Source organism: Archocentrus centrarchus, unplaced genomic scaffold (genome assembly GCF_007364275.1).
Source record: "Archocentrus centrarchus isolate MPI-CPG fArcCen1 unplaced genomic scaffold, fArcCen1 scaffold_26_ctg1, whole genome shotgun sequence".
Lineage (NCBI taxonomy): Eukaryota > Metazoa > Chordata > Actinopteri > Cichliformes > Cichlidae > Archocentrus > Archocentrus centrarchus.
The window spans coordinates 7,237,580-7,262,504 of record NW_022060256.1 but is presented as its reverse complement, the minus strand read 5'-3'; the positions used below and the strand labels follow the sequence as shown (position 1 = coordinate 7,262,504).

At 42.1% G+C, this 24,925-nt stretch overlaps 1 protein-coding gene across 1 annotated transcript; it reads right to left on the bottom strand.

Moving 5' to 3' along the window:
* Positions 1-427: 427 nt before the first annotated feature.
* dok2 (docking protein 2) lies at positions 428-23,629 on the bottom strand. Its single transcript, XM_030723601.1, has 8 exons — positions 23,149-23,629; positions 22,656-22,793; positions 22,215-22,382; positions 15,860-15,968; positions 6,433-6,602; positions 5,088-5,372; positions 4,860-4,973; positions 428-1,675 (listed from the first exon to the last, which is right to left on the bottom strand). The coding sequence occupies exons 1-8, from the start codon at positions 23,206-23,208 to the stop codon at positions 824-826; spliced, it is 1,896 nt and encodes a 631-aa protein (XP_030579461.1). The 5' UTR covers positions 23,209-23,629; the 3' UTR covers positions 428-823.
* Positions 23,630-24,925: the final 1,296 nt, after the last annotated feature.

Here is a 24,925-nt window from a genome sequence, read left to right as displayed (position 1 = left end):
GATGACCATCGGTCTCTATCTGAGCCTCACATAAATCCCTGTGATGTCATTTCCTGTAATGTTTTTCCCTGTTACCTTGAAAAGCTTATTCCTGAACCTTCTAAATTTATTACTTTCCATAATGCTCATGTGTTGTATGGAGTTGCCCAAAGGCCTAGCAGCAGACACTCATCTTAGCTCAGTCAACTTTGACCTCACATATGCACAAAACGAGGAATGATTACCTCATGAGGGGTAAAAATTTAAATGTAGAGTTTTCGTGTGATAACTAATTTTTGTCAGAATATGATGAGAGGACCCAACACAGGATGCAGTAGGCAGAATAATTCAACAAAAAGCTCTGACGTCCAACAAACCGAGGCGGCAGAGGGTTAGCTCCGGTTTCTGTTTGAATAAAAAATCATAGTCATCATTTGGATGCTACAGTTTTATTTTATTGACCTCACAATAATACAGCTGCAAATATTCCAATATATTAAATTGTGAAAAAAGGCCCCAGACTTGCTTCCACTAACACCATCACAACAGCATCCAGCATTCAGGTAAAAGCAGAGAAGACTGAAGAAAAGTGAGTCACACGAACCAACAGGTGAAAACTAGCACAGAGCTCAGAGAGATGCGTTCACACTGAAGAAGGTTCACACCGGTTGGAACTGTATCGGTTCCACAGCTCATAATTAATCTTCACAAAGTGCCCTCAGGAAACATAAAAAGATCAATCACACCATGAGCAACAGCTCATATTAAAAGTTATTACTTATAAATAATTCTTTAAAATTAACTTTATTGACCTTTTACAGATTTTCAGACATTTCTATCTCGTCTATGCCATTTTTACCATCACATTGTTGTACGGTGAATCCTGATGCTGCCCTCTAAGCTCCTCCCCGAATTCTGGCTCCTCTTCACTCTCCTCCACCTCCTCCTCCTCCTCCTCCTTGTCTTCTTCTTCTTCTTCATTGGTGTTTTGTGTGGCAAGAAACGCCCTCTGGGCTTGTTTGGGCACAGCGTAGTCATCAACACGGGGGTTATACGGGTACTCGTGACCTTTGGGGTCAGCGGCTGTACCCATAATTCTCCAGGCATCTCCTCTCATCTCCTCGGGGTCATCGTACACTGAGGTGAAAGGGGTGGAGTTCTGTCCTTTGGGGGCAGCACAGCCTTCAGGCTCATCATAGATGTGCTCCAGTGTCTTCGTAGCCTTGCCTTCGCTTGTGAAGACATTTCTGATCTTCATCTCGTCGATGCTGTCGTACAGCGGGTCGGCACCCGACTGGCTACTGTCAGTATGATGGCAGTTCAGGATGTCGGTCATGACGTTCTTGGCGATGGTGTCGAAGGGCAGTGAGTAGTCCGGGTCATTGTTGATCACAGGAGCGGCACTGGGCGCAGCCACGTTGCCGCTCCTTTTCTCCCTCTTAGTGCCTCGCTCGGTCGACATGGTGATCTGCGAGTACGTCTGATCCGGCTTGGCGCTTGGTTTGGGGCTGAGGCGGGCGCCGGGGGCTAAGCTGGGACCGGTGCCCAGATTAGGGCTGGAGTCGGGGCTGGCGTTGGGCAGGGGGCAGCTGGAGATCATCTTGACCTGATTCTTTCGAGGTGCCGGGAGACGAGAGTCCAGATTCAAACTTTTCACTCCAGTCAGAGTTTTGTCAACTGGAGGCTCAAGACGACACTGAAAACATGACAGGAAATCAGTTAGTGATCAATATTATCTTTCTTAATCATTTAATTAAATAGCGATCAAAATATGTGATAATAACATGAAAGGGCATCATGATTTAAGGAAATCATTCGTTTTTAAAAACAAATGGAGCACTATAGCCACACGAGGGATCAAATAAGTAAGAAGGTGTAGTTGTCAGGTGCAGTCCAGAAGAAGCTGCAGATGATTCAGAAACATCTAAAAACACAGAATGAAGGAAGATTTCAAACTATTTCTTGTTCTGCAGTCAGACTGAATATGACTGGCATCATAGGATCGTAGCTGTAGGAGAAAACATCACGGTTGTTTTCTCCCTTTGAAGCAGCGTTCAGGTGACACTGCTCAGAGGCTGGTTCAATAAATCCACCTGCGGCTGCTCACCTGTCAGAAACATGACTGTGCCTCCACTCTGCAGCAGTTCCTCATGTTGTTTTGGCTCTGTTACATTAATTTGATGCTTTTTAAAAAAAATAAATAAATCTTTTGTTGCATTCATTTTATCTTGTGTTTGACTTTGTGTCATGCTTTACCATCCAGGTGTTCAGCAGCAACTGTAAGCACTCAGACAGCCAGCGGATGGAGCTGTCTCACATTAAAACACATTTCTATCCAAACCAGCACTGAACGTACCCACCAGCATGTGCCCTGAGTGATCCGCTCCATAGGAGCATTAATCTGCTGCTGAATATAGTCCTTTTCACTGAGCAGCTGTTTTAAGAAATAACCTAAAGAAATTTCATAATACAATCTGTGACTTATGGGGTAATTTCCCAACCTTCAACATGTGATTTTACTAATAATTTATTTATGTGGCTCTTTTAATTGAACTGAGACTGTAATTTATAGTACCTAAAATGACCTAGTACCTAATAGTACCTAAAACACTGTAATCATACAGTACACACTGCAGGCTGTGGCAGTGATCATGTTCACAGGTGCTGGAAGCTCGTAAAGGATGAGGGTTCGAGCCTGAACCATACGTTTCACATGTGAAAAGATTTCTGGAGCCGTGCTCTGGTCTAAAGAGCAATAATAATCAGAAGTGACTTTCTTCTTCACCGGGGTCACTACAGCAGGTAGCTCCACATGTTCGATTTGACAGCTTTGCACAGCGGACGAGCTTCCCGACCCAACCCCACAGGGATTCACGGCTCCTCTCAGAACTGAACTGGGATCTTTCAGTCGTGAGGTAAATGTGTAAACTACTACACTATGGAGCCAAAGGCAATGACTAACTGACTAAATGAATAAAATAAAAATAGTGGGGCAAAATATGCCCATCACACGGTATTAACTCTGTTCACTGTCACATGAAAAAGAAAGTTTTAATAATTATGTGACCTTGATTTTTGACCTTGACCTCCAGGAGAGGATTTCTGCATAATGTCTTCATGTGGAAAATAATCGTAAATGGTTTCATCAGAATCCTTCATAATACTTCTTAGATATGAAGTGGACATAAATGAAATAAAAATGTAACCATATGACCTTGACCCCAGAGACCCCAGTGACCCCACATACAGTCCCAACCTTGCTTTGGTCATGAGCTATCTAGCCATGAAGTCTGGTAAGCGTAGGCCGAACGGTTCTCGAGTTATTCACCAAACACTTGGATAGAAGCCGCCCGCCCGGCCTCCAGCGGGATCCCACTTCCAAAGGCCGTACAATAACACGAGTAATCACCCAAACCAACATCAGTTTTTCAGCAGACTTATGGAAACAAATGCTAAACAGATGATTAATAAATATTTTTCTTTACTCTAAACTTTTTAATTACATAATGAACAGCTAAAAATAACCGGCCATAAATCCTTAATAACAATCTCAAAACTAAACAGTGTTAAAGCTTCAAAAAGTGAAATTCCGATATTGTTTTTATTGTTGTTTACGTTGTAGACCAGGGCGGGACTGAAACATGCCGTCAGTGTCGTCCCTGAGTGAGCAGGCACACCAACGCTCGCACCTTAAAAGCTGTCAACACAACTCAGTGTGTGATATAATAACACGCCTTACGATAATCTATAACACAGCCTAGACTGCAAAATAATGTGTAATTAATCACGTTATAAGGTGAGCAGGTTAAAATGGTCTTTAATGCAGTGTATACCCTAAAACTACAATTATAATATAAAGGGCTGATTAGGTTGCTCTGTAATACCTAGAACACAGCAGTGAGTTATATGAGTAACTTGGTAAATTTGGAAAATTATGCCATAAGTCACAGATTGTATTAAGCTGTCCGAAATGCTACCAACAAATAAATGAGTTAACCAATTAAAGCTGCTGTTCAGTTTTATTTTAAATTTGAGATATATAATTATTTAATGTTTTATTTAAATTGATTTTTATTTTTACTTTATTGGCTTTATTTTGATTTCAGAGGAATTTTTATCTTTCAGTATTTTTCTATCATATTGCATTACTAACATCCATCCATCCATCCATTTGCTTCCGCACATCCTGTTAAGGGTCGCGGGGGGGCTGGAGCCTATCCCAGCTGTCATAGGGCGAGAGGCAGGGTACACCCTGAACAGGTCGCCAGCCTGTTGCAGGGCCAACACGGAGTGACAGACAACCTTTCACACTCACATTCACGCACTCAGTCACACCTATGGGCAATTTAGATTAGCCAATTAACCTAACCCCAGTAAGTGCATGTCTTTGGAATGTGGGAGGAAACCGGAGTACCCGGAGGAAACCCACGCAAGCACGGGGAGAACATGCAAACTCCACACAGAGAGAGGGAGAGGCCTGGGCCAAGGTGGAATCGAACCCAGGCCTTCCAGATGGTATTCTAACTGTGAGGCAGCAGTGCTGACCACTGCACCACCGTGCTGCCCAACATATTGTATGTTTTATTGAGCCGCATATTCTTTTACTTATTTAAGGTGTTTTGTTTTATTTATACCTGCTTAAACAAAAGAATGAAATTTAGCTTCCTTTTGTATGAAGTGGTTAAAGATGGCTAATCATTAGATTTAAATGTGGCTTATTATTTAGTTGTCTTACTAATTCTTTCTTTCTAATGTTATCTGAGCAGTGTTTAGACTGTTCAACTTGTATAAAAGGTGTCATGTAAATAAAGTTTGACTTGTTGAATTAAATTGTGGTTCAGCAGTAAAGAAATGTGTCTCCTTTTTATTTATTTTTTTACCATCTGGGGGCGTTGCTGCTGTTGCTGTGAGGCGTTGCCGCTCTCTTTGTCTTTGTGATGAATCATCTGAAGGTTTGGAGGTTCAGCCACCATGCTGTACACATCGTCTACGGCCTGCAGGCAGAAAGCAGTGAGGTTTTAACAGCACTTAATCATATGGAAGTTTGATATGATATGATCTGTAATCTGTGCCTATAAACATTTTTAAGAACTGAGGAGTGAGCTTACCTGAGCTGCAGGGGGTTGTGGCATCAGGCTGCGGGGCTGAGGATGTGGCAGCGTCCTGCTCTGGGTAGGCAGCAGGTTGAGTGGTGGGAGGGGCAGGTTGAAGGTCTGGGGGGTGTCCGGACTCGCCTGGCCTCCCCCAGAGGTCTGTCTGGGGGGCGGGGAGATCTTCTGCAGATTGATGGCAGCTTCCACCGCCTGGAACAGGACGTTCCCCTGTTTGGTGTCGAATTCAAAGCTTCCTTCCCCAGAGTCACACCGCCGCCCCGCCTCGAAGGAGAAAGTGGACTGAAGGAAGCAAAAAGATCAGACCAGAGGTCGTTCATTTTTCTCTCAGTTAAGCTTTTCTTTTAGCATTTTCTATCCTTAAAGTCCTGAATTTAAAGGCACGCCGATGTGTGAAAACAACATTGTGACGTTTCAGGGCAGGTTGAGTCAGACTATTTCCTGGATCTGAGAAGGTGAAAACAGCAAACACATCAAGAATGCGTCCTCTGTAATAATCGCCTGCAAAACCACAGCATTTCACTTCTTACACCTTTCACATATGAAGTGAAATTCAGGAGGTACATTCAGACCTGTTGCTCGGTGAAACTGTCAGCATTAAGTCCAGTTTGGTGTTTGTCTTGAATTTTCGGGCAGGTTTTCTTTACATCATTCTGCAGCTTCTGGCTTCATTTTGATCATTTTGATTTTATACTGAATTTATCTAAAAAATCTTAATTTATTTAAACAATCAAACAATAATTTCCTGACTTTATTCTTAAAACACAGATGTTTTTGAAATCTACTTTTTATTAAAATGATGATTGACTTTGAAAATCAAATTTTTATTCAGACTGCTTTTTATATTCACACTCAAAAATCCTGATAATTTCCAGGCTTTACTTTCAAATCTTTGGCTTGATTTGAAAATACCCAAATTTTGAATTGTTCTGAGAGTTTAATCAATTTATTTATTGTTGACAAATGTGAATTGTTTTTATTATTCTGGCTTTGTGCTAAAACTGATAAATGGACTAGTTCTTATATAGCACTTTTCTACTCTAGCTGAGCGCTCAAAGCTCTTTATACAACACGTTTTGTATTTACCCATCTGCACACATTCATACAAGCACTGGTTTCTATTTCAGAGTTTTTTCTATCTAACATTCACACTCTGACGATTGCATCAGAGAGCAACTTGGGGTTTGCTATCTTGCCCAAGGAAACTTTGGCATGCAGAATGGAGCAGCCAGGAATCGAACCATCAACTTTCCGATTAGTAGAAGACCTGCTCTGCTTCCCTACTGCCTGTGTGTGTGTGTGTGTGTGTGTGTGTTTGCGCGAGAGACAGAAAGAGAGGTACCTTGTCACGTCCAAAGCGCCGCAGGTATCTGTATGGCCAGGTGTACAGAATGTCTCCTGTCTTGTCCAGCAGGTGGAGAGCGTCCATGTCAGCCCGCAGGACGCCGTCCCCTTTCAGCCTGCAGCGATCGGATGCCTCTGTCCTCCGAATGGACACTCTGAAATCACGCACTGGAATAAAAACATGGACTGAATGAGTATGCATCAGCAGAACAGGACATTATTTGAGAAGAGAGAAGGATAATAAATGACCTGACTGCTGTTGTTTAATTGTCTGTTGGCATCACTGAGTGTCCAACATAAAGTGGCAATATTGCAAAGTTGCTTATTTGCAGTTTTTCATGTTCAGTACTTATATTGTGATGTGAATGTGCAGCTGTGGTTGTCAGTATTCATAAATGTCCCAGTGAGAGATGAAATGATATCATTTCCTGCATTTTTGTTTTTGGTTTAATGACCACATTTCACTGATGAACAGAACAGTCCCAAAGTGAAGATCAGACAACATGTTCTCACTTTGCACACAAGTCCTCACATGGTCTGAGACCTACACAGGTCCCCACAAGTATACATGTACCCACACACGTGTGTGTGTGTGCGTGTGTGTGCGTGTGTGTGCTGCAGGTGTTGGAGGATGTGGGACAACAGTAGCAACTATGGGAGGTGCTCATTACAACCTCAGTGATACATAAAATGCTCCAAATGTGGTAAAACTACTGCAGCTGTAAAGTACTATTTATAGTCACCTTGCTTATATAATGCTATTTCCTGTCTCTGCTGTTGATCCAAACCACTGTGTGTTTGAAGATCAGAACTTTATTTACTGTACGTTTTACTGAAACAAAGCTCTCTGGTGCAGAGCAGTCTTACTGATGCCACTAACAGGAAATATCAAACACTGCTGTAAAGTTAAAAATAAAAAGGTTCTGCAGAGGGAAATGATACTCGCAGCTGCCATCGTGCAGTGTTTTTCTACCTCAGAGAATCTGACCCACATAACAAGATCTGTGGCTGACTCATCCTGAGATCACACTGTCAGGGGTGACCAGATGAGACCCAAAGAAAAGTGCAGACACGGATCACATTTAACCAACGATTCGTGTGCTGAACAGATGATGAACGGCCTGAGATATCTTAGGAAAAGGTTTGTACCTTAGGTCAGTTGGACCAAAATGCTGTGACTCGATTAAGTAGTGGTAAGTAAGACAGTTTATGGGGGTTATAATTTATTTTTAAACATTTCTTCTTCCTCTCATGCACCTGTTGTTCATTCAGGTGTGCAGATATTTTGAACCAGTTTTAAGAAAAGTGATTGAAATCAGGTTTGGGTATTTTCCCCAGTTTCTCTCATGCAGCTCTGAATATAAGTGAACTGCAGGGAAAGTGTGAAAATAGCTGAAGACCATGGTTAATCCATCCATCCATCCATTTTCTTCCGCTTATCGGGGCCGAGTCGTGGGAGTAGCAGCCTAAGCAGAAAAGCTCCTCCTCTCCAGCCACCTCCTCCAGCTTATCTGGGAGGACATATGTGATGGGTGGACGCTGGTGGACCGATCCCCGGCTATTGAGGCTGTTTGTGAAACTAAAAACGTCTGGACTTGCAACATTTTGGTGTAAACTACAGTGAAAAGTCCAAAAATTCAGCCGTCTTTTTCTTCACAGTTTGCAAAACCGTCCCGATGTTCTGGCCTGCAGGACAGGTGTCTATCACCCTGCTGCAGGGCCACAATATGTAGGAATAGGTTGGAATGGATGACCGTGAAACATTGTAAATGGACAAAAAAGTCCTTAAGATTCTACAGTTCTGATTTCAGCTCACTGTGATTTTTTTCTTGAGGCAAACCAACTGTTTCTTAACCAGAACAAAGTTTTTCTCCTCTTCATTTTTTAGTTTATTTAAGCTTTTTTAACCAGGATAATCTGACACTTAAAATACTCCTTTACAAGAGTCCAACAAACACAACAGGGAGTAATTAGGGGTATCTGGGTAGACTAGTAACCCACACACAAATACACACAGCAAAAATAAAAGAGATAAGTATGCCAATGTAAAAGATTAAAACAAAAACCACCCAAACTGTATGAACTTCCACACCAACAGAGCCTGCAGGTCATTTAAAATGAGGTGGAATTCATTCAGATGTGCAGCTCCTTTCAGCCGCTGGCTCCAGGAGGAAGGAGCTGCAAAGCTGCATCCAGTGAGAAGGAATGAGTCTGGAGAGCGAAGACAAAAACCTCCTGCACTTTTCTGATGAGTGACAACAATAGCTTGTAAATAAAGATATGTCGTTCATTGAGTGTTCCTTTTGTCTGCCTGCCAAGTGCTTGCTCATTTTGATTGTTGGGTTTTCTCTGTCATTATTGTAGGACCTTTACCTTAAAATATAAAGTGCCTTGAGGTGATTGTTTATTGTGATTTGGCGCTATAGAAATGAAACTGAATTGAACTGAATCCTGTGTAATAAGAGTAGGCCATCAGACCGGAGCATACGATGGTGGGAAAGAGCTTTAAGTTTAGTGCTTCATGATAGAATCCAGTGTATGAATAATCCAACACATCTCTGTCTCCTCAGAGGACTGACAGGACCCAACAGTTTGAACTGTTTCGTGCATGGATTTTGAGAGAGTGTTTTATTCCTCTCTAGGCATGAAAAAAACTCCAATACTATTGAGATTTTGTTTATCAATCTATTTTTCATGGAGTTACAAACATGTCCGCTCAGCTGGATACCATGTGTTTGACTTTTAAACTACAGAAATATGTATTTAACAAACCAATAACAGAAACTGATATTGTATCCTGTGACCCACTGTCACTACTGCTAGCACTGACTAATCCTGATCCTGTTAATTACATTTAAATTACAAATAAAAATAACAAAAAAAAAAATGCCATGACTGGCAAATATGTAGCAGTGTATGGACTTTAGTTCTGGGTGGAGTCTTCCTCTATTAAACCGCTGATGTGATTCTGCGTGTACAGTTGAACTTAAAATAAAGAACAAACATTCAGTGCAGACTGCTGGTTGACCTCAGCACTTTATAGTCACCACCTGCTAAAAAAGAAACCCAACAACCTCAACTGCAGCTCAGGTAGAAACCAGCCAAAGATAAATAGAAACACCAAGTGTAAAACCAGAAGTACTTTCATTCAAATACATGACAGATTTCAGCTTGTCCTCTCATGCAAATTTCTATTATTGGTAATTAGTTGACCTGAGAATTCAAACTTTAAGTTGCTAACTTGAAAAACCTGAGAAAAGAGCGAGTCTCACACTTGATTTTCCCTTTTAAAATCTTATTTAACTGGCAGTTATTTCTTCACCCTTGTCACAAATGTATCAGTGTCTAATGGCAGCAGGTATGAAAAAACTTCATATTGACATCATTATAAATGCTCAGACTCCTACTATATACTCCATGCTCATTCTCATACCTGTTATGGAACCCCACAGGGGACGTGGGAGGGGGAAAAAAAGAGGAGGAAAAAAAAAAGATGTACTTTTGTGAGCGCTCACAAAACTTTTGCGAGATCTCGCAAACGTTTTTAATTTTAGGCCACGTGCTTCCGCGTTAATCTTGATACGGCAGCATCTGTCAGGACGTTGAAAGGATCGACAAGAGATTGCCAGCGAAAGTCACCTTTAATTTATAATTCAGTGGTTACGGTTGCGTTTACCTCACCAAAACTGTACAGGCATGAAGGAATGAACCTGACTGACTGTCTCGCTCTCACACCATCACTGCTTCAACTGATACCCCCCCCCCCCCCCCCACACACACACACACACACACACACACACACTGAATATGAATCTCTCCAATGGGTACGTGTCCTCCATCACTGCGGCTGTTTATGAGGTGAGTGGCTGAGAAAAGAAGGGGGACGGCGCAGCGTTGTGTGTATTTGTGGCTTCAGTATTAAGGTGCTGCACCAGCCCAGAAACATCACTGCAACTTATTGCTGCTAAAGGAGGCTCTACAAGCTGCTGAGTCAGGGGGTGGACTCAGTATTTACAGGACTGCAGAGAGTCACATGATGATCCAAACCAAACCATGTGAGATCCTCCGGTGTTTCATTTTATGTTCCAGTCAGTCCTCTCAAATAGTAATAATGGACGTTTATAGAGAGCTTTTTATGGCATGTTACAAAGTGCCTTAGACATAAAACGGGAAGCTCACAGGATCTAATAAACTAAACAAACCTGCTGGAGAGCATTTAAACAGAAATGCAACAAATTAAAGCAGCTCAAAACAGCGAAGGTTTCCCAGTAAAGGATTTATGGGAGGTCACTGACTCTGTCGACCTAATTTCCTTATTAAAATTTGCCCATGCGAGCAGGTTGTATTGCCCTAAACCAAAAAACAACCAGACTGCTGATGTCTGAACAGCTAATCTGCTGCCTTTTGAGTCTTTTCTGTCCCTGTAGATCATTTTACTTATAATTTAATTTTTCTCATCAAAGATAGAGTAACAAAGTCATTCAATTATCAGTCTGCAGTAAGGAAACTGCTGAGTTCCCTTACTGCACTGCTCTGTGTGAACTTCTTATCTGAAGCCACACACATTTTAATTCTCTCTCGCCACTTTTCTCTGTTATTAAGAAAAACACGAGGCAACAGCAGAGACGAATAACTCAGTTTTAAGACTCTTCAAATTTATACGAAGCTACAAAAATCTGAGCCTTTGTCACACTGCTGTACGGTTGAGTCATTAACTTGTATCAGGAACACCTTTATGTTTATCTCTATATATGATATGATGCTATTTTTACCTTTATATCATCTTGAACTGTGCAGCTTTTTTGTATCATAGTTTCCAAACTTTCTTTTTAAATAATTGCACCACATGATCCACAGCAGTATTTACCTTTCACTTTGCACGTTAAACTGATCCACTGATAAAAGACATAATGCATTGCTACAGACTGCGACTTAAACCCTTGATCAGGTAGTAGGACCAGCCGGCTCTACAGTCATAAAAAGGATTTAGGTGTTTTAGCTCGCTGGCAGCAGCTTCCTGTTTGTCTTTATCTTGTGGACACATAAAAAAGACATTCACATGTTCAAAAAAGAAAAAAGGTGGAAGGAGCAGATTTAAAAGAAAAATAGAAAACCCACAAGCAAAGTAAAAAACACTAAAGAAAGGGTTGTTTTGGGGTCTCGAGCTGAGACGGCCGAGGCTCAGTTCACCGCTGCCCAGATGTCGCGCACTTCCTGTTGAGAAACAGCAGAAACAGGAAGTTTTGTCCTGTGAAGATAAAAGCTGAGGTCGTCCTGCAGCCGCTGGTCACTGCAGCGATGCAACACCCTGCGACACTCCTCACCACAGCAGCAACCCGCATGCACAAGTTTCCACTACACAGAGTGTAATCATAGCGTCAGAACGAGCTGCAGAACCACAGTGGAAACTGTCAGGGCCAATGAAACAAGTTCACACAGAGCTGCACAAAGAAAGATTTTAGCACGAAACTGTTGGTCACGCGGCTTCCTGCAGGCCAAACCCCAGAAGACAAATCAACACATTTTAAAATAAATCGTACTCGCACAGATATTTACTATGCATGAAGTCCACTCACTGCAGTCAAAAACTGAACTCAGCTCTGTGATGAAAACACAGTTTTGCTGAGGTGTTCTGTTTGCACAGGAAAAAGCTGCAAACTAATACAACGCATTTGCAGCAGATGCCATCGGCTGCTTCTCTATCACTCATTCTCTATGCATGTTTGTGCTGTGTCAGATAATCCATAAACACAATATTAATTTCCACTGTTTTGCAGATGACAGGTTCAAGCAGACCCATAAATAAACCCTCCAGCCTTTAGGTTTGTCTCTCTGGTGTTAAATGCTGAAATTAGAAACATCCTTTCTCAGAGTGATGCTGAAAAGCTAATTCATGCATTTATTACTTCTAGGCTTGACTATTGTAATTCTTTATTATCAGGCTGTCCTAAAAGCTCCCTGAAAAGCATAATGCACTGAGTGTGTCTTCTTCACTCATCTCTTTTTACTCTGTTCATACCCCACTCTGCAGTTAATCATTAATTACTATTATTAATCTCTGTCCCTTCCCCTCAGCACCATCCGGTCACAGCAGATGACTGCCCCTCCCTGAGCCCGGTTCTGCTGGTTCTTCCTGTTAAAAGGGAGTTTTTCCTTCCCATAGTTGCCAAATGCTGCTCATAGGGGGTTGTTTTAACTGTTGGATTTTCTCTGTATTTTTGTAGGGTCTTTACCTTTACCTAAAGCACTTTGAGGTGACTGTTGTTGTGATTTGGAGCTATAGAAATCTCCCCATAGAAATTGAATTGAACATCATGTTGTACAGTTGTTGTTGTACAGTTTATTTTTATTTTTTATCTCATTCAGACAAGTAAAAGTTCTCTAATTCCCTCTGATCGGGTTCATTTCCCACTTCTAGCTTGTTCAAAACTCATCTGCCAGACGGCTGACACATTTAAAGACACAAAACCACATCACCACCTTCAGTATACAAACCCTACCGGTTAATCATAGAATCAGTTTTACACAGCAAGTTATTGCTTACATGTTATTTTAAAAAATAAGTTCCAGGTCATTAAAGAATCTCAAGCATTTATTTAAAAATCCAGTAAAGGAAGTGATCTGATATGAAGCTGTGCTTTGAAAAAGCTCTATTCTTTGATTTGAACCACAAACATCAGGTCAGATGATCTGGAACATAAACTTCCAAGAGTTCTGCAAGATGTAAGGATTTAAGGATCTAAAACAAACTTTAAGATAGACTCTAAACTGAAACGGGTGAATGAGAGTCACATTTTCAGCTCCCAGATAAAGGTGCTGCTGCTGTAAATATCATGAAACATCTGTGTGGCAGGCAGGAAGGAGGACCCCAAAGCAGGACACGCCAGGCAAAACGTAAAAGGTAATTCCGCTTTATTACCGGTGCTTGAACAAAAGGCCGGACTAGGAAGCGCTAGTGGCAAAACTCAATACGAAAAAAATACCAGACTTAAGCAGAACAGGACACACAGCAGGAGACGTAGATGACAACAGGTACTGAAAACACTGGACTTAAATACACAGGAGGACTGATGAGGGAAGAGGAAACAGGTGGGAACACAGGTGATGCTGATAACGCTGACGAGACCAGGGGAAGCAAAACTAAACACAAGAGACCAGAATTGGACGATTATCAAAATAAAACAGGAAGTAAGACGATGGAACAGAGACGCAGACCTGACACAGAATACAGAGAGAACACCAGGGACTAGAAATAACAATTAAACCTCACAACCAAAAGAAATCCCGAAACAGAACAGACAAAATGAAGCAAAACAAAAACACACGGGGTCCTTTGGACCCCGGACCATGACAGTAAAGGTGCGACAGGTGACATTAAGATGAACACAGAGCGAACAGCAGTCGAGTCAATGTAATGAACTCATGGGTGACTGTCTGCATGTCATTAAGAGACAAATTGTTTCATGTTAGATGGACTAAAATTGCACCTGGATTTCTTAATGTAGATTTAATATGTTAATGTGTTTAAGTTCCAATCAGGGGAGCTTTTACTGATGTTTAGGTTCTGAAGGTTTAAGGACATGTTCCAGGTTTTTTGGAGCACGCCTGCTGAAAGTTTGAGTTGTTGGACTTGTGAATAAAACCGTATCATCTGCATGGCTTGTAAAAGCTTTCTGAACAAAGATCCGAATGGGAGCAAATAAGAAAGAAAGAGGACCATTCCAGTGTCAGGGGAGTGGCTGAGAAACTTCTGTTCTCCAAGTAAGATGGAAACCACCTGAGTGTCTTAGATCTACGACGTGAAAATCGGCAGATAAACAGAGAAACCATCATCACAGCATCCCTTGTGTCAAGTGATGATAAGGTGTTATGAAAACCCTGTAAAAGAGCAGACTCTGTGACGGAAACCAGATTCAGATTGCCACCAAATTATTGCAAATTAGGAACTGATTGCAACTTCACAGTCTCAGATCAAAATTATGGCTTTGAGAGGCCTGAAACGGCACAAAACACACAGCCATGAAGAAGGCTTTAACATATGAAATGACTTTATGAGGATCAAGGCATGTGGAGAAAAAGTGGAGGCTTCATTTAAGAATTAATCAAAGATTTCTCATGCTTAACCTTAAAAAAACTCAGCAGAACTTTCTCAGACTTTCTGAACTGTTTTTCCTAATTAAAGAGGGTGTTCGTGTTCATTTTCCCAGTCGGAGAAGAGATTTTCTGATTATTCCAACACTGAGTGAACGAGGATGACGTGAGAACGAGCGTAGCTCAGCATGGAGCCAGGAACCAGATCAGCTCGTGTTGAAATCAAAGGACTTAAGATGTGAAGCCTCTAGTTTGAGTTACCTGTCTCTCTCTCTCTCTCTCTCTCTCTCTCTCTCTGCATGTGTGTGTGTGTGTGTGTGTTGCAGCAGCTGAATGTGTCATTTCGGTTGCAGGCTGCTAAATTTAGCCGCAGAGGGAAAAAAGAGTGGAGGAAGTGAGGTTTGGCTGAAGGTGCAACAGAGGAAGTCCTGACAGAAGGTCACACTGAAAAAACTGCTGTAAGAGCTCGGTGAACACCACAAGAAGGAGGAGGAGGAGCATATTTTAGAAAGCTGACTGTCTGTTTTGTGTTTTTTTTTTGGTCTGTCCCATTTTTGTTCTTTTTTTTTGGTTGTCCTTTTCTAAGCACATGAAGCAGCAGATTTTTACCAAAGTGCTGCACAGCTAAAAGAATAAGTTCAGAATAAAACTACAAAACACACTGAAACATAAAAGTTATGTTTCTGTACAATGTAAACTATCCACATGAGGTTCCACATTCTTCAGAGCAGTCACGATGAGTGTGAGTCATCTGCATAGAGAGGAAACTACATGCTTTTAAAGACTGAACTCATGGGAAGAACAAGACGGAGCTGAGAATGGACCCCTGAGGGACCCTGCCTGCTTCTGCCAGGTAACATTTAAGCCATCGTTTCATTGCAACACAGCGCTACAACCAAGAGACAAGCAATCATCCATCCATCCATCCATCCATCCATTCACTTCCGCTTATCCTGTTCAAGGTCGCGGGGGGGGGGGGGGGGGGCTGGAGCCTATCCCAGCTGACAGAGGGCGAGAGGCAGGGTACACAATCAATGCAATCAATGAAAGGTAATTTCAAACTTTTAAAGGTGCAGTTTCTGCACTGTGATGTGTTTTAAAACCACTGAAATATTTGCAGTAATTTGCGTTCTTGAACAAAGATTTTAATCCCACAAGACTTCCTCCTTTGTGTCTGTTAATGGCTCCAGCAAAAAAAAACATTTAAATATACATGTTTGAATGACAGAATCATCTGATTCCATCAACACCAAGACAGAAACTGTGGCTGTGTTTGAGAAGAGATGGTGCTTTAAAACAAGGCGGAAAAAGAGCAGACAAACAGGTGGACAGACCTGTCTCTCGGCCGCTGTACAGGGAGTTGTCCTCCATTCCTTCATCTTCATCCACTCTGTTTCCTCTCTGCAGGCTGCCTCTCTTCACAGCCGGATCTACCCAGTTCATCTGCACATTCAGGAGAATCAAACCGTTAGAGCTGCAGCAAACGGCCGTTTTCATCACCGATGATTCAATGACAACACGTAAAAAGTTCAAACACTGGCGCATCTTAAAAAAACCGCCTCCTGCAGGTTCTTTATGAACTATAGGAGCTTCAGAGTTCACTGGGTCTAAATAAAGTTCGCACAAACAGGACGAGCTTCTAATGGCAGCAGCAGAAAAACAGCGTTTTCACTGGTCAACAAGTTAAAAGACTTTAAAAATTAAAAAGCTGGCATGCCTTCATTCTCAAGGAAGGCTTTGTCAGGTTGAACAATGCTGTGCAGTGAGTCACGGCAGCTATAGTGTTCATAGAAACAGAGGCCCTCAGAGGTTACATTTATTTATCTGTTTTTTCCAAAAGTGATTGAATCCAGGAAGCTCGAATATTTTCCAAGATAAAAGTCTTTTTTGATCTGTAAAGCTCCATTTCATTTAAAGCTGTCGCAGGAGGACAGACGACGTTCAAACCTGAAAACAAAAGGCTTTGTTCCATGAAAAGTGGGTCAGACATGTTCATCAGCAGCAGCATGCATTTAAATCCTCACTGCACATAATGGCTCAAAACATAGGCAACACACCAGGGTGGTGGGTTATAGCTTAGTAATAACGCCAAGCAAAAAGATCAGACTCAGACTGAGACTCAGCTTCACTGACAGTTTCTCAGGTCTCAATGTAGGACAAACATAGGATTAATAGTAATATACTATAGTGTAGTAATAAATAAAATAAAATTTAAATAAGTACAGAAAAATAAATAAACAGATAGGTAAATTAGGATAAGTAAAAATAGAATAAAAATACACTAAACAAAAACTAAAAGCAGCTACAGCAGCATAGCAGAAACAACTTCAAATGGTCTTGAGGTTCAGTGGTGAATAACAAATAGAAGCTAAATAGCAGGATGGATTTTATTTATTTATAAATTCTAATTTAAGATTGAAGGGCACAGCTGTCGATTTGTGCAGTTATTAATGACACCCTTTTACTGGGACTTTAATCCATGATTTAAAGTTTACTGTTTTTTTTTTTTTTATCATAACGTGTACGCACGCAGTGGTCTGTGGAGGCCACGTGTTAAAGCTTGGCTTAAACTCTGGTTTAATGGCTGTCACACGATGATTTTGTCTTGTTTTTTGTTCCAGGAAGTGACCATATTTGGAAGATATAATGCTAGCTAATAATGCTAGCTAGCTTTGTTATCATAGACTGCACATGCATCACACAGACTGCGATACCTGTGAATCAGTAACATCCAATTAAAATCCTCGAATTTCACTCAGCAAACTGGAGCTCAGCCTTCTTGGACCATCTGTTAGTCCAATGAAGTGCACAGCAGCCATATTATTGGTCAGATAAAAAAAAAAGGCTCCAAGAGCACAAACACGGTTCAGAGGTCCAGTTCAGGGACTCAAGTTAGCTGAGGTGAAGTCTAGCACACAGCTAGCAGCTACAGCCGCCTGTGTCACCATCCACCTGTCAGTCAAAGAGGCCACACCCCTAATAAATGCAAACAGGTGAGTTATAAAAACATCCTCCCCCCTACAGCTGTTAAAAAGGGGGCATTTAGCTACAGAGACCAAAGCAGTTTCTGTAGATGGCTACTTTTCCATGTGTGTTTCTGTTTTCCTCCTCCCAGAAGCTGCTCTCTGATTGGCTCTTTGTGTGAGGACTGTATTTCCTGTCACACAGAGCCTGAAAAAGGAAGTCTAGCTGTGAGTCAGGACAGTCAGCTGTCTGCGATCGTGCTGCTATTTATACCCACAGCATCAGCGTGCAGCAGCAGCAGATGGCCGCTCCTCTCTTGTTTGTCAGTCCCTAATCGGCCCTTGGTGTATAAATGCAGACCATTTTCCCCTCAGTCTCTGACGCAGCGTCTGTTGTTCCCTCTGTTTGTTCTTCACGAGCAGCCCTGTGTTTCTCTTTTCTCTTCATCAGTCATTTTGCCTGCAGTCTGCTGCCACATCTCTACACTCCACACCCTGACAGGTTCCTGCCCATCACTGACATAACAATCAGCACACTTCAGATGCATCTTACTCCTCTTTCATGCTTTTTTCCTGTCAGTTTTTGTGTGTTGTGTGTCTTCGTGTAGCATCTGAAACAAGCTGTCCATTATTATTTTCATTGTTCTTTGTGACAAAGCAGTAAGTACAGTTCAGTAATTCTTCAACAGCAACAGAAAGCCTGTTGACCAAACGGCATGTGATAAAGCGTAAACAGACAAAGACCTTAACACACTAGCGGAACAAATCAGAGCCGGGCCCGGGGCGGGGCAAATGACCGGGCCCTTTATACCCAAATAATAAAGCTTATCATAACATCATTTTACAACATACACATGCCCAGAACAGTGGGAATGTGTATGTTATGAAGTGCCACTCATTTTAGCTAGAGTGAAAATGAAGCCAGTCATGCAGTCCAACATCTTATTCAATATTTTACACCAACTACATCACTAAAGTCAGTCGGTCTTGTAAAGTTTTGAGCAACCATGACTCAGTCCTGACTGTGGCAACCTTTCAAACCCCCGTGTAAAACATGAATGATGGGTGATGTATAGTGGGTTGTATACTGTGCACATTGAGCCATGCATATTGCGATATAATCAAGAAGAGGCCCTCCTTCTCCACCTCACCTCGGACGTGACAGAGGCCTGGCTACCTGAAATCTTATTCTCCTCTCTCCCATCCGGGCCCCCTCTAGCCCCGGGCCGGGTGAGAGCCACCCTCCCAGCCCCTCCAGAAGCTCCGCCCCTGCCTTAACACATTTCATGTGTGGCGTCGTGGCATACAGTAAGAGGCTCGGGCTAGGGTTAAGCTCAGAGTTGGGGTACTGCTGGCAAAATGCATGTAATGGTCCTGGGCCAGTGGCCCAGTGTTTTGTGTTCTTTTTGTGGTATTCTGTTATTGTTATAGTTATCATTAATTGGTGGTTATTCTGATTTCCCTGTGTTCCGGTCTTCCTGTGCCTGTGTTTCTCTTTGTGTCTGTCTCCCCGTGTCTTGACCCCTGTTTAGTTTCCTGTGCGCCAATCCTCCGAGGTGTTAAGTGTACGTGTACCTTGTCAGGTTACTTTCTGTTTTATTTTGACAGTCCCGTGTTCCCTGTACTTTGTGTTTAGGTTTGCTTCCCCTGTGTTATTAGTCGATTTGTTTCACCTGTTGTTCCCTGTTGTTTCCACTTGCCCCGATTACCTAGTGTGTGTGTATTTAAGCCCTCAGTTTTTCTCTGTTTTTTGTTGTGTCATCGTCAATGATCCCTGTGTGTCACCCTGCCCTTAGTTCTGTTTAGTTCTGGCACCTGACCTGCCCTGTTACAGGAGATGTAAACTAGGGTGTCATCAGCATGTCTGTGGTGAGAATGACGGAGGAGCTGTTTAGATTAAAAGTGGTCCTGAAATTGATGCTTGAGGAACACCAGGTAACTTCAGAGTTTACTGTAAAAAGGTAAAACTTGGGGACTCACCTGGTAAGTTACCACACAAACTAGCACCATTCTCCTCACGTAAACTCAAGTAGAAATACTTTAACAGTCAAGAGGTAACCTGTCGCCCTGCACGTATGACAGTAAAGTTTTTGAACTCGCAGACTGATTGGCTCTAATTACAGCTGACAAAGAAAATCAAAATTTGGAGAGAATGGAGAAGTTACCTCGGGTTAACAGGAGGATGTTATGACATCAGGATTGAAAAAGTTTGCGGGTGAATATAAATTTCTTAAAAGTAAAATGGAAAATGTTGCACAAAAACATTCACATATGTGATAACTTGTGAAAAACAGGAACTGTTTTGCTCGCCGTCTGAGACCTGCTTTCAGCCTTTATGCTGCAGTTCCTTTTGCTGTGTGCAGCTACAGGCACCGACTACAATCACTCGTCTTTGGTTTGACTCTGACCAAACTCGCTCAGTCTGCTTCTGTAGTTACGACAATATTTTCCACTAAATGATCACAGGTCAGGGGCTAAGGTCTTTGCGAACACAGTGCTTCATACACATGGCGATCAAACAGCTTTTAGTAAAAGCAGTTCACTGATCGACCTCCAGCCTTCCTGTTGTCTCTGTTCGGTTACAGAAGAGTCCGTTTTCACAGCGCCGCTGAATCATCCTGACATCGCACCTTCATTCAAGTGGCCAACATCTTCCTTCACGTCACCTGGTCAGGACTTTTTTAAGAAACCCACCACCCCAAACGAGCTAAAACTGACATCTGCAACAACCCAGCTCATTACACACTTCATAAAAACTCTGACAGAGGCAAAATGCATGTTCAGTCAAAACAAAATGAAGCCAGTGGAAAAGTGTGAAAAATGATGGATAACATCTTTTTGTATTCTTGTTTTTAAGAATGCCGTAATCCCTCGCTACTTCGTGGTTCGCTTTTCGTGGACTCGCTGTTTCGCGGGTTTTCAATCAATATTAGTGTAAAATATTTATTGTGGTATTTTCGCTGTTTCACGGGTTTTTGCTGTGCTCGTTCTTCACATGCGTAGTACGTGTTGTACTGTAATGTATATATTTGGTGTATAAGTGTGTGGGGAGGGTTTATAAAAACTTAAAATAGTGTATAACTACTAAAATAGTGTATAACTACTAAAATAATGTATAAGTATTAAAATAAATATAGCGTCCCTACTTAGCGGATTTTCACTTATCACGGGTGGTCCTGGAACGTAACACACGCAATAAGTGAGGGATTACTGTATCTCAGTTTTTGTTGTAGTTGTCAGCCAACATATACTCCTCTGCCTGTCAAAGGGTGTACTGGGACCATAAACCCACCCAGCCTATGGTCTCAGTGTCAAGTCTTACTCAACAAAACAGTTCAGTTTTCCAGAAGGTCCTGGAGGACCAGGAAGCAGGGGGTAGTTTAGGGCCGAGCCAGCCATCACTCACCTGGTTTTTAAAGAACAACACCAGGCAAATTTTCACCGTTTGACTTTGAAGGAAACCAAAAGTTTTAGATCCTATAATCAGATCCTATAATCAAATCCTATATCAAACAAAGAAATATGGAAATATGGTTCATTTGACTCTCCTATAACCGATCATTTTTTGATTGTGTATATTTATTGCAGTTGCTCTCTGCACTTTTAGTTTTCTGTAGCTACTGTGAGTTTTCATCAAATCACTGCTGCACAAAGGACTTTATTGATAAAGTTTATAACTATATTACACGTGTGTGTGTGTGTGTGTGTGTGTATGTGTGTGTCTCAGTGTTAATTTTGTTGACGAAATATTTTCGTCATAGTTTTCGCCAACGACCCCTTTTTTTCATACAAAAGCAAGACGATAACTAAATAAAAACCACCTAAAAGGATAAAAACGATGAGGAAATTAACTGACACTTTCGTCAATGAATGAAAACGAGACGAAAACGCTGGGCGGGGACGAAATCCAATCAGAACTGATTTAATTTTGTGACAGGGCGGGACAAGTTAGGAAAACATCCCATCAAACGCACAGTTGCATAAATTTGCTCTAAACCCGGGAAGGACAAACTAGCCTGTGATTTGTCGTTACTTCCGATATAAATAAGTGATGTAAACAATGTCAGCAGGGAGAAAGAGAAGAGCCGATGTATGGACACATTTGTCCTTTGACGTTGTGACAAACAAAACGATGTGTAAACCATGTGGGGCGACTATCTCGGGTAAAAACACGACAAATCTTAAACGACATCTGCAAACCAGTCACCCAGATCTCCATGCAAAGGTCAGCATTTTAATGTCATGCAGGGTAAAGTGTTTTTCCCAGTTTGTGTTTAGAGAAAATCTCCACACCGCGGTGGATTAGCCTTTATAATCTTAGTCCTGAACACTGCCCTGTACCTTTCAGAGCGTCCTGCTGTAAAACGCTCGGATTATCTCAGTAAGGTGGTGTTAATGATCAGGTGTGTGGAAGCAGGTGAAACACTGTTATTAATATTCCATAACTTTTAATGTTTAATTTTGTGTGTATGACTAATTCAAAGAAACTGAAGAAAAAGCATTTACATTTTACACCCTTTAAATTTTAGTCGACTAAATCAACTGTAGATTTAGTCGACTATATTCTTACGATAATTTGTCAACTAAAACTATTCAGATGACTAAATTATGACTAAAACTAGATCAAAATTTGCTGTGAAAATTAACACTGTCTGTGTGTGTGTGTGTGTGTGTGTGTGTGTGTGTGTGTGTGTGTGTGTGTGTGTGTGTGTGTGTGTGTACCTACAGGGAAGGCAATCTCACACAGTTTCTGTGTCCAGTCGTCCAGCTGGTGCCTGTCAGCAGCGAACACATAGATCTTCTCTGTGGTCTCCATCAGGAAGGACCCGGTGTCTTTGGGACACCCCTCCATCTCCACCTCCGTCACCCGGATACAGTCTGCCAGACGGATCACCTAGGAGACACAGTCTCTTATCACCTACATAACAGCATACATTATCCCTATGGCAACAGAGAAGAAGTCATGGAATCAGGAAGTTAATGTTGAGCTGACAAACTACTGATGGATTGAACTCGACAGGAAGTAAAACAAAGATGAGTGAGACTACAGGGAGCGCTGCAGGAGAGTCCAGCAAAGTAAAGCAGAGAAGGTTATAAAGGGCAGTGGTGCTTCAGGAGGTACAGTAGAGTAAAAGAACATAGTAGAGTCCAGTAGAGTTCACTGCACCTTCTTGTGCTCCTGCTGTTTGCGCAGAGTTTTGTCGTTCTTCTCCACGTTTCCTCCATCTTTGCACTCATAGAACTCCAGTCTGGAAATTGAACAGGAACTCTCTCTGTACAGGACGCACCACACGCGCTTCCACTTCTGTAAACAGGCACATTACACAGCTCAGCACAGGGAGGAGGCTGCTGACAGTGCAGATAGAAGAGTGAACGTAGCTAATTTTGGAAATGTTTTTTCTGTTCAGGATTTTATTAAATGAAATTACCGATTTTAAAAGTTTGTAATGTATTTGACATTTGAAATTCTTAAATATTACATGTTTGGACACACGAAGATTAACTGCTACATTTATAATGGCTGCTGGTGACCCAAATGGCCGATAAATGAGAAGTACTGCAGGGTGAACCCTGCACAGACACTGGGAACAGTCGTCTCTGATGTGCAGCTGAATGATCTGCTGTGTGACGGGGTGCTGTGTCGGGGCTGCTGCTGGTACCTTTCCAAACCTCTGCTGCTGGAGGTAGAGCACCCCCTGCTTCCTGATGTCCTCCTCCATAACGACACCGCTGCTCCACCTCTGCTCACCTCGTCTTTCTCTGCTCCACCTTTGTCGATGTTTGCTTCTCTCCTGTCTTGCCTCCTTATATTTCTCCTCCACCTCCTCCCCTTCACCTCAGAGTCTAGCCTCTGGTTGTTTTCTTTCTTGTACTCCCCTGTCCTTGTCGGTGGCTTTTGCGACTCTATCTCCTCTGCGTACTGTTCACGCCGAACTTTGGTGCAGCTCCAAACTTGTCTTCTCCTCCGTGCTCCTGCTCTCCTCCAGTCTCGTTTGTCTTGTTTTCTTTAAAGGAGCTCGAGTGATCCAGACTGCAGGGTTTCAGCGTCTCCTCTGCTCCTTCTGTGGTTCACCTCCTCTTTTCTGCCTTTCTCCTCCCTCCCTCTGTGAGTCTGTGGTATCAGTGTGATGCAGAGAGACGTTGAATGTGTCATCTGTGTTTCCTGCCTGTTGCAATGTGTAATGCAGAAGTAACAGACTGTGTGAACCTTTGCCTCAGTACTGCTCTGCTTCCTCATCCTCGCACTGTACTTTTAGCTATAATGAAGCCCTTATGGTAACTTCACCTTCTTCTTTTACTTTAAAAAAAAAAGTCTAACTTTTTAACCACTTGTTCATCTACATGCTGATACAATGATTTTAAAAGCATCCTTTAGTTGCATGCACCCCCTGGTGGCAGCCTGGCATCCTTCAGCTGACTGTTTCTGTTTTTCTTGACTGAAAACTAGTATGGAAGCATAGAAAACAGTACTCAGTGGTTTCAGTTCAAGATCCGCAGATTTTGCGGTGTTCCTGCAGCAGTTTGTTTTTTCCGCATTTTGGAACTTACACTTTTTAAATTCAGTCTTTTCTCTTGATTTCCAGTCCTGTGTGTTTGCTCTAGACTGCTATATTTATATAGCACCAAATCACAACAGTCGCTTTAAAGCGCTTTATAGTGTTAGACGTTTCTACAAAATTAGAGAGAAAACTCCAACAATCAGATGATCCCCTGTGAGGAGCTCAGTGGCAACTGTGTGGAGGAAGAACTCCCTTTTAACAGGAAGAGACCTCCAACATAACCAGGAGCAGGGAGGAGCAGCTATCAGCTGCAACTGCTTGTGGGTGAGGGGAATAAGAGAAAAGGAGAGCACAAAGAAAAGTATAAAAAACTGTGATGACCTGAGTGTTCAGAGCAGTCTGCAGCCTGAGCTTTGGGCTCACGGGGATTTCTGCACACACACACTGAGCTCACTGGAAACTTTGGTCATTTTTAATACGAACATCTAAATTTTATCAATTTATGTATGTCAGAAAATAAAATAACAAACAATATTTCTCCTTTAAACTGAGGAAATTCAGCAGAGGAAAATAAAGCGCACTTGCTGACTTTTGACCGCAGAGCTGACCCGACTCTGTCAGTTTGAACCAAAGGAGGAGCGCTCGGTGCAGGTGCAGCAGGAAGTTTTCGGTTTCAGTTTGTCAGCAGGTGGAGCTGCAGCTGTGATGCAAAGATCAGCGAGGAGATTAAATCCCTCTGCAAGTCAAATAGGGTCACCGTCATCATTTGAACTCACATTTAAAATCTTTACTTCGGGATGACTTCCACATCTCCAGAGTGCTGTATCTTAAAAACTAGACAAACCGTTCAGAAGCTGTTCGAGAATCTGTCTGATTGCAGGTTTCCTTCACTCTCAATGCGATCCGCTGACATCCTCGATTCACTGAAAGCTCGAGC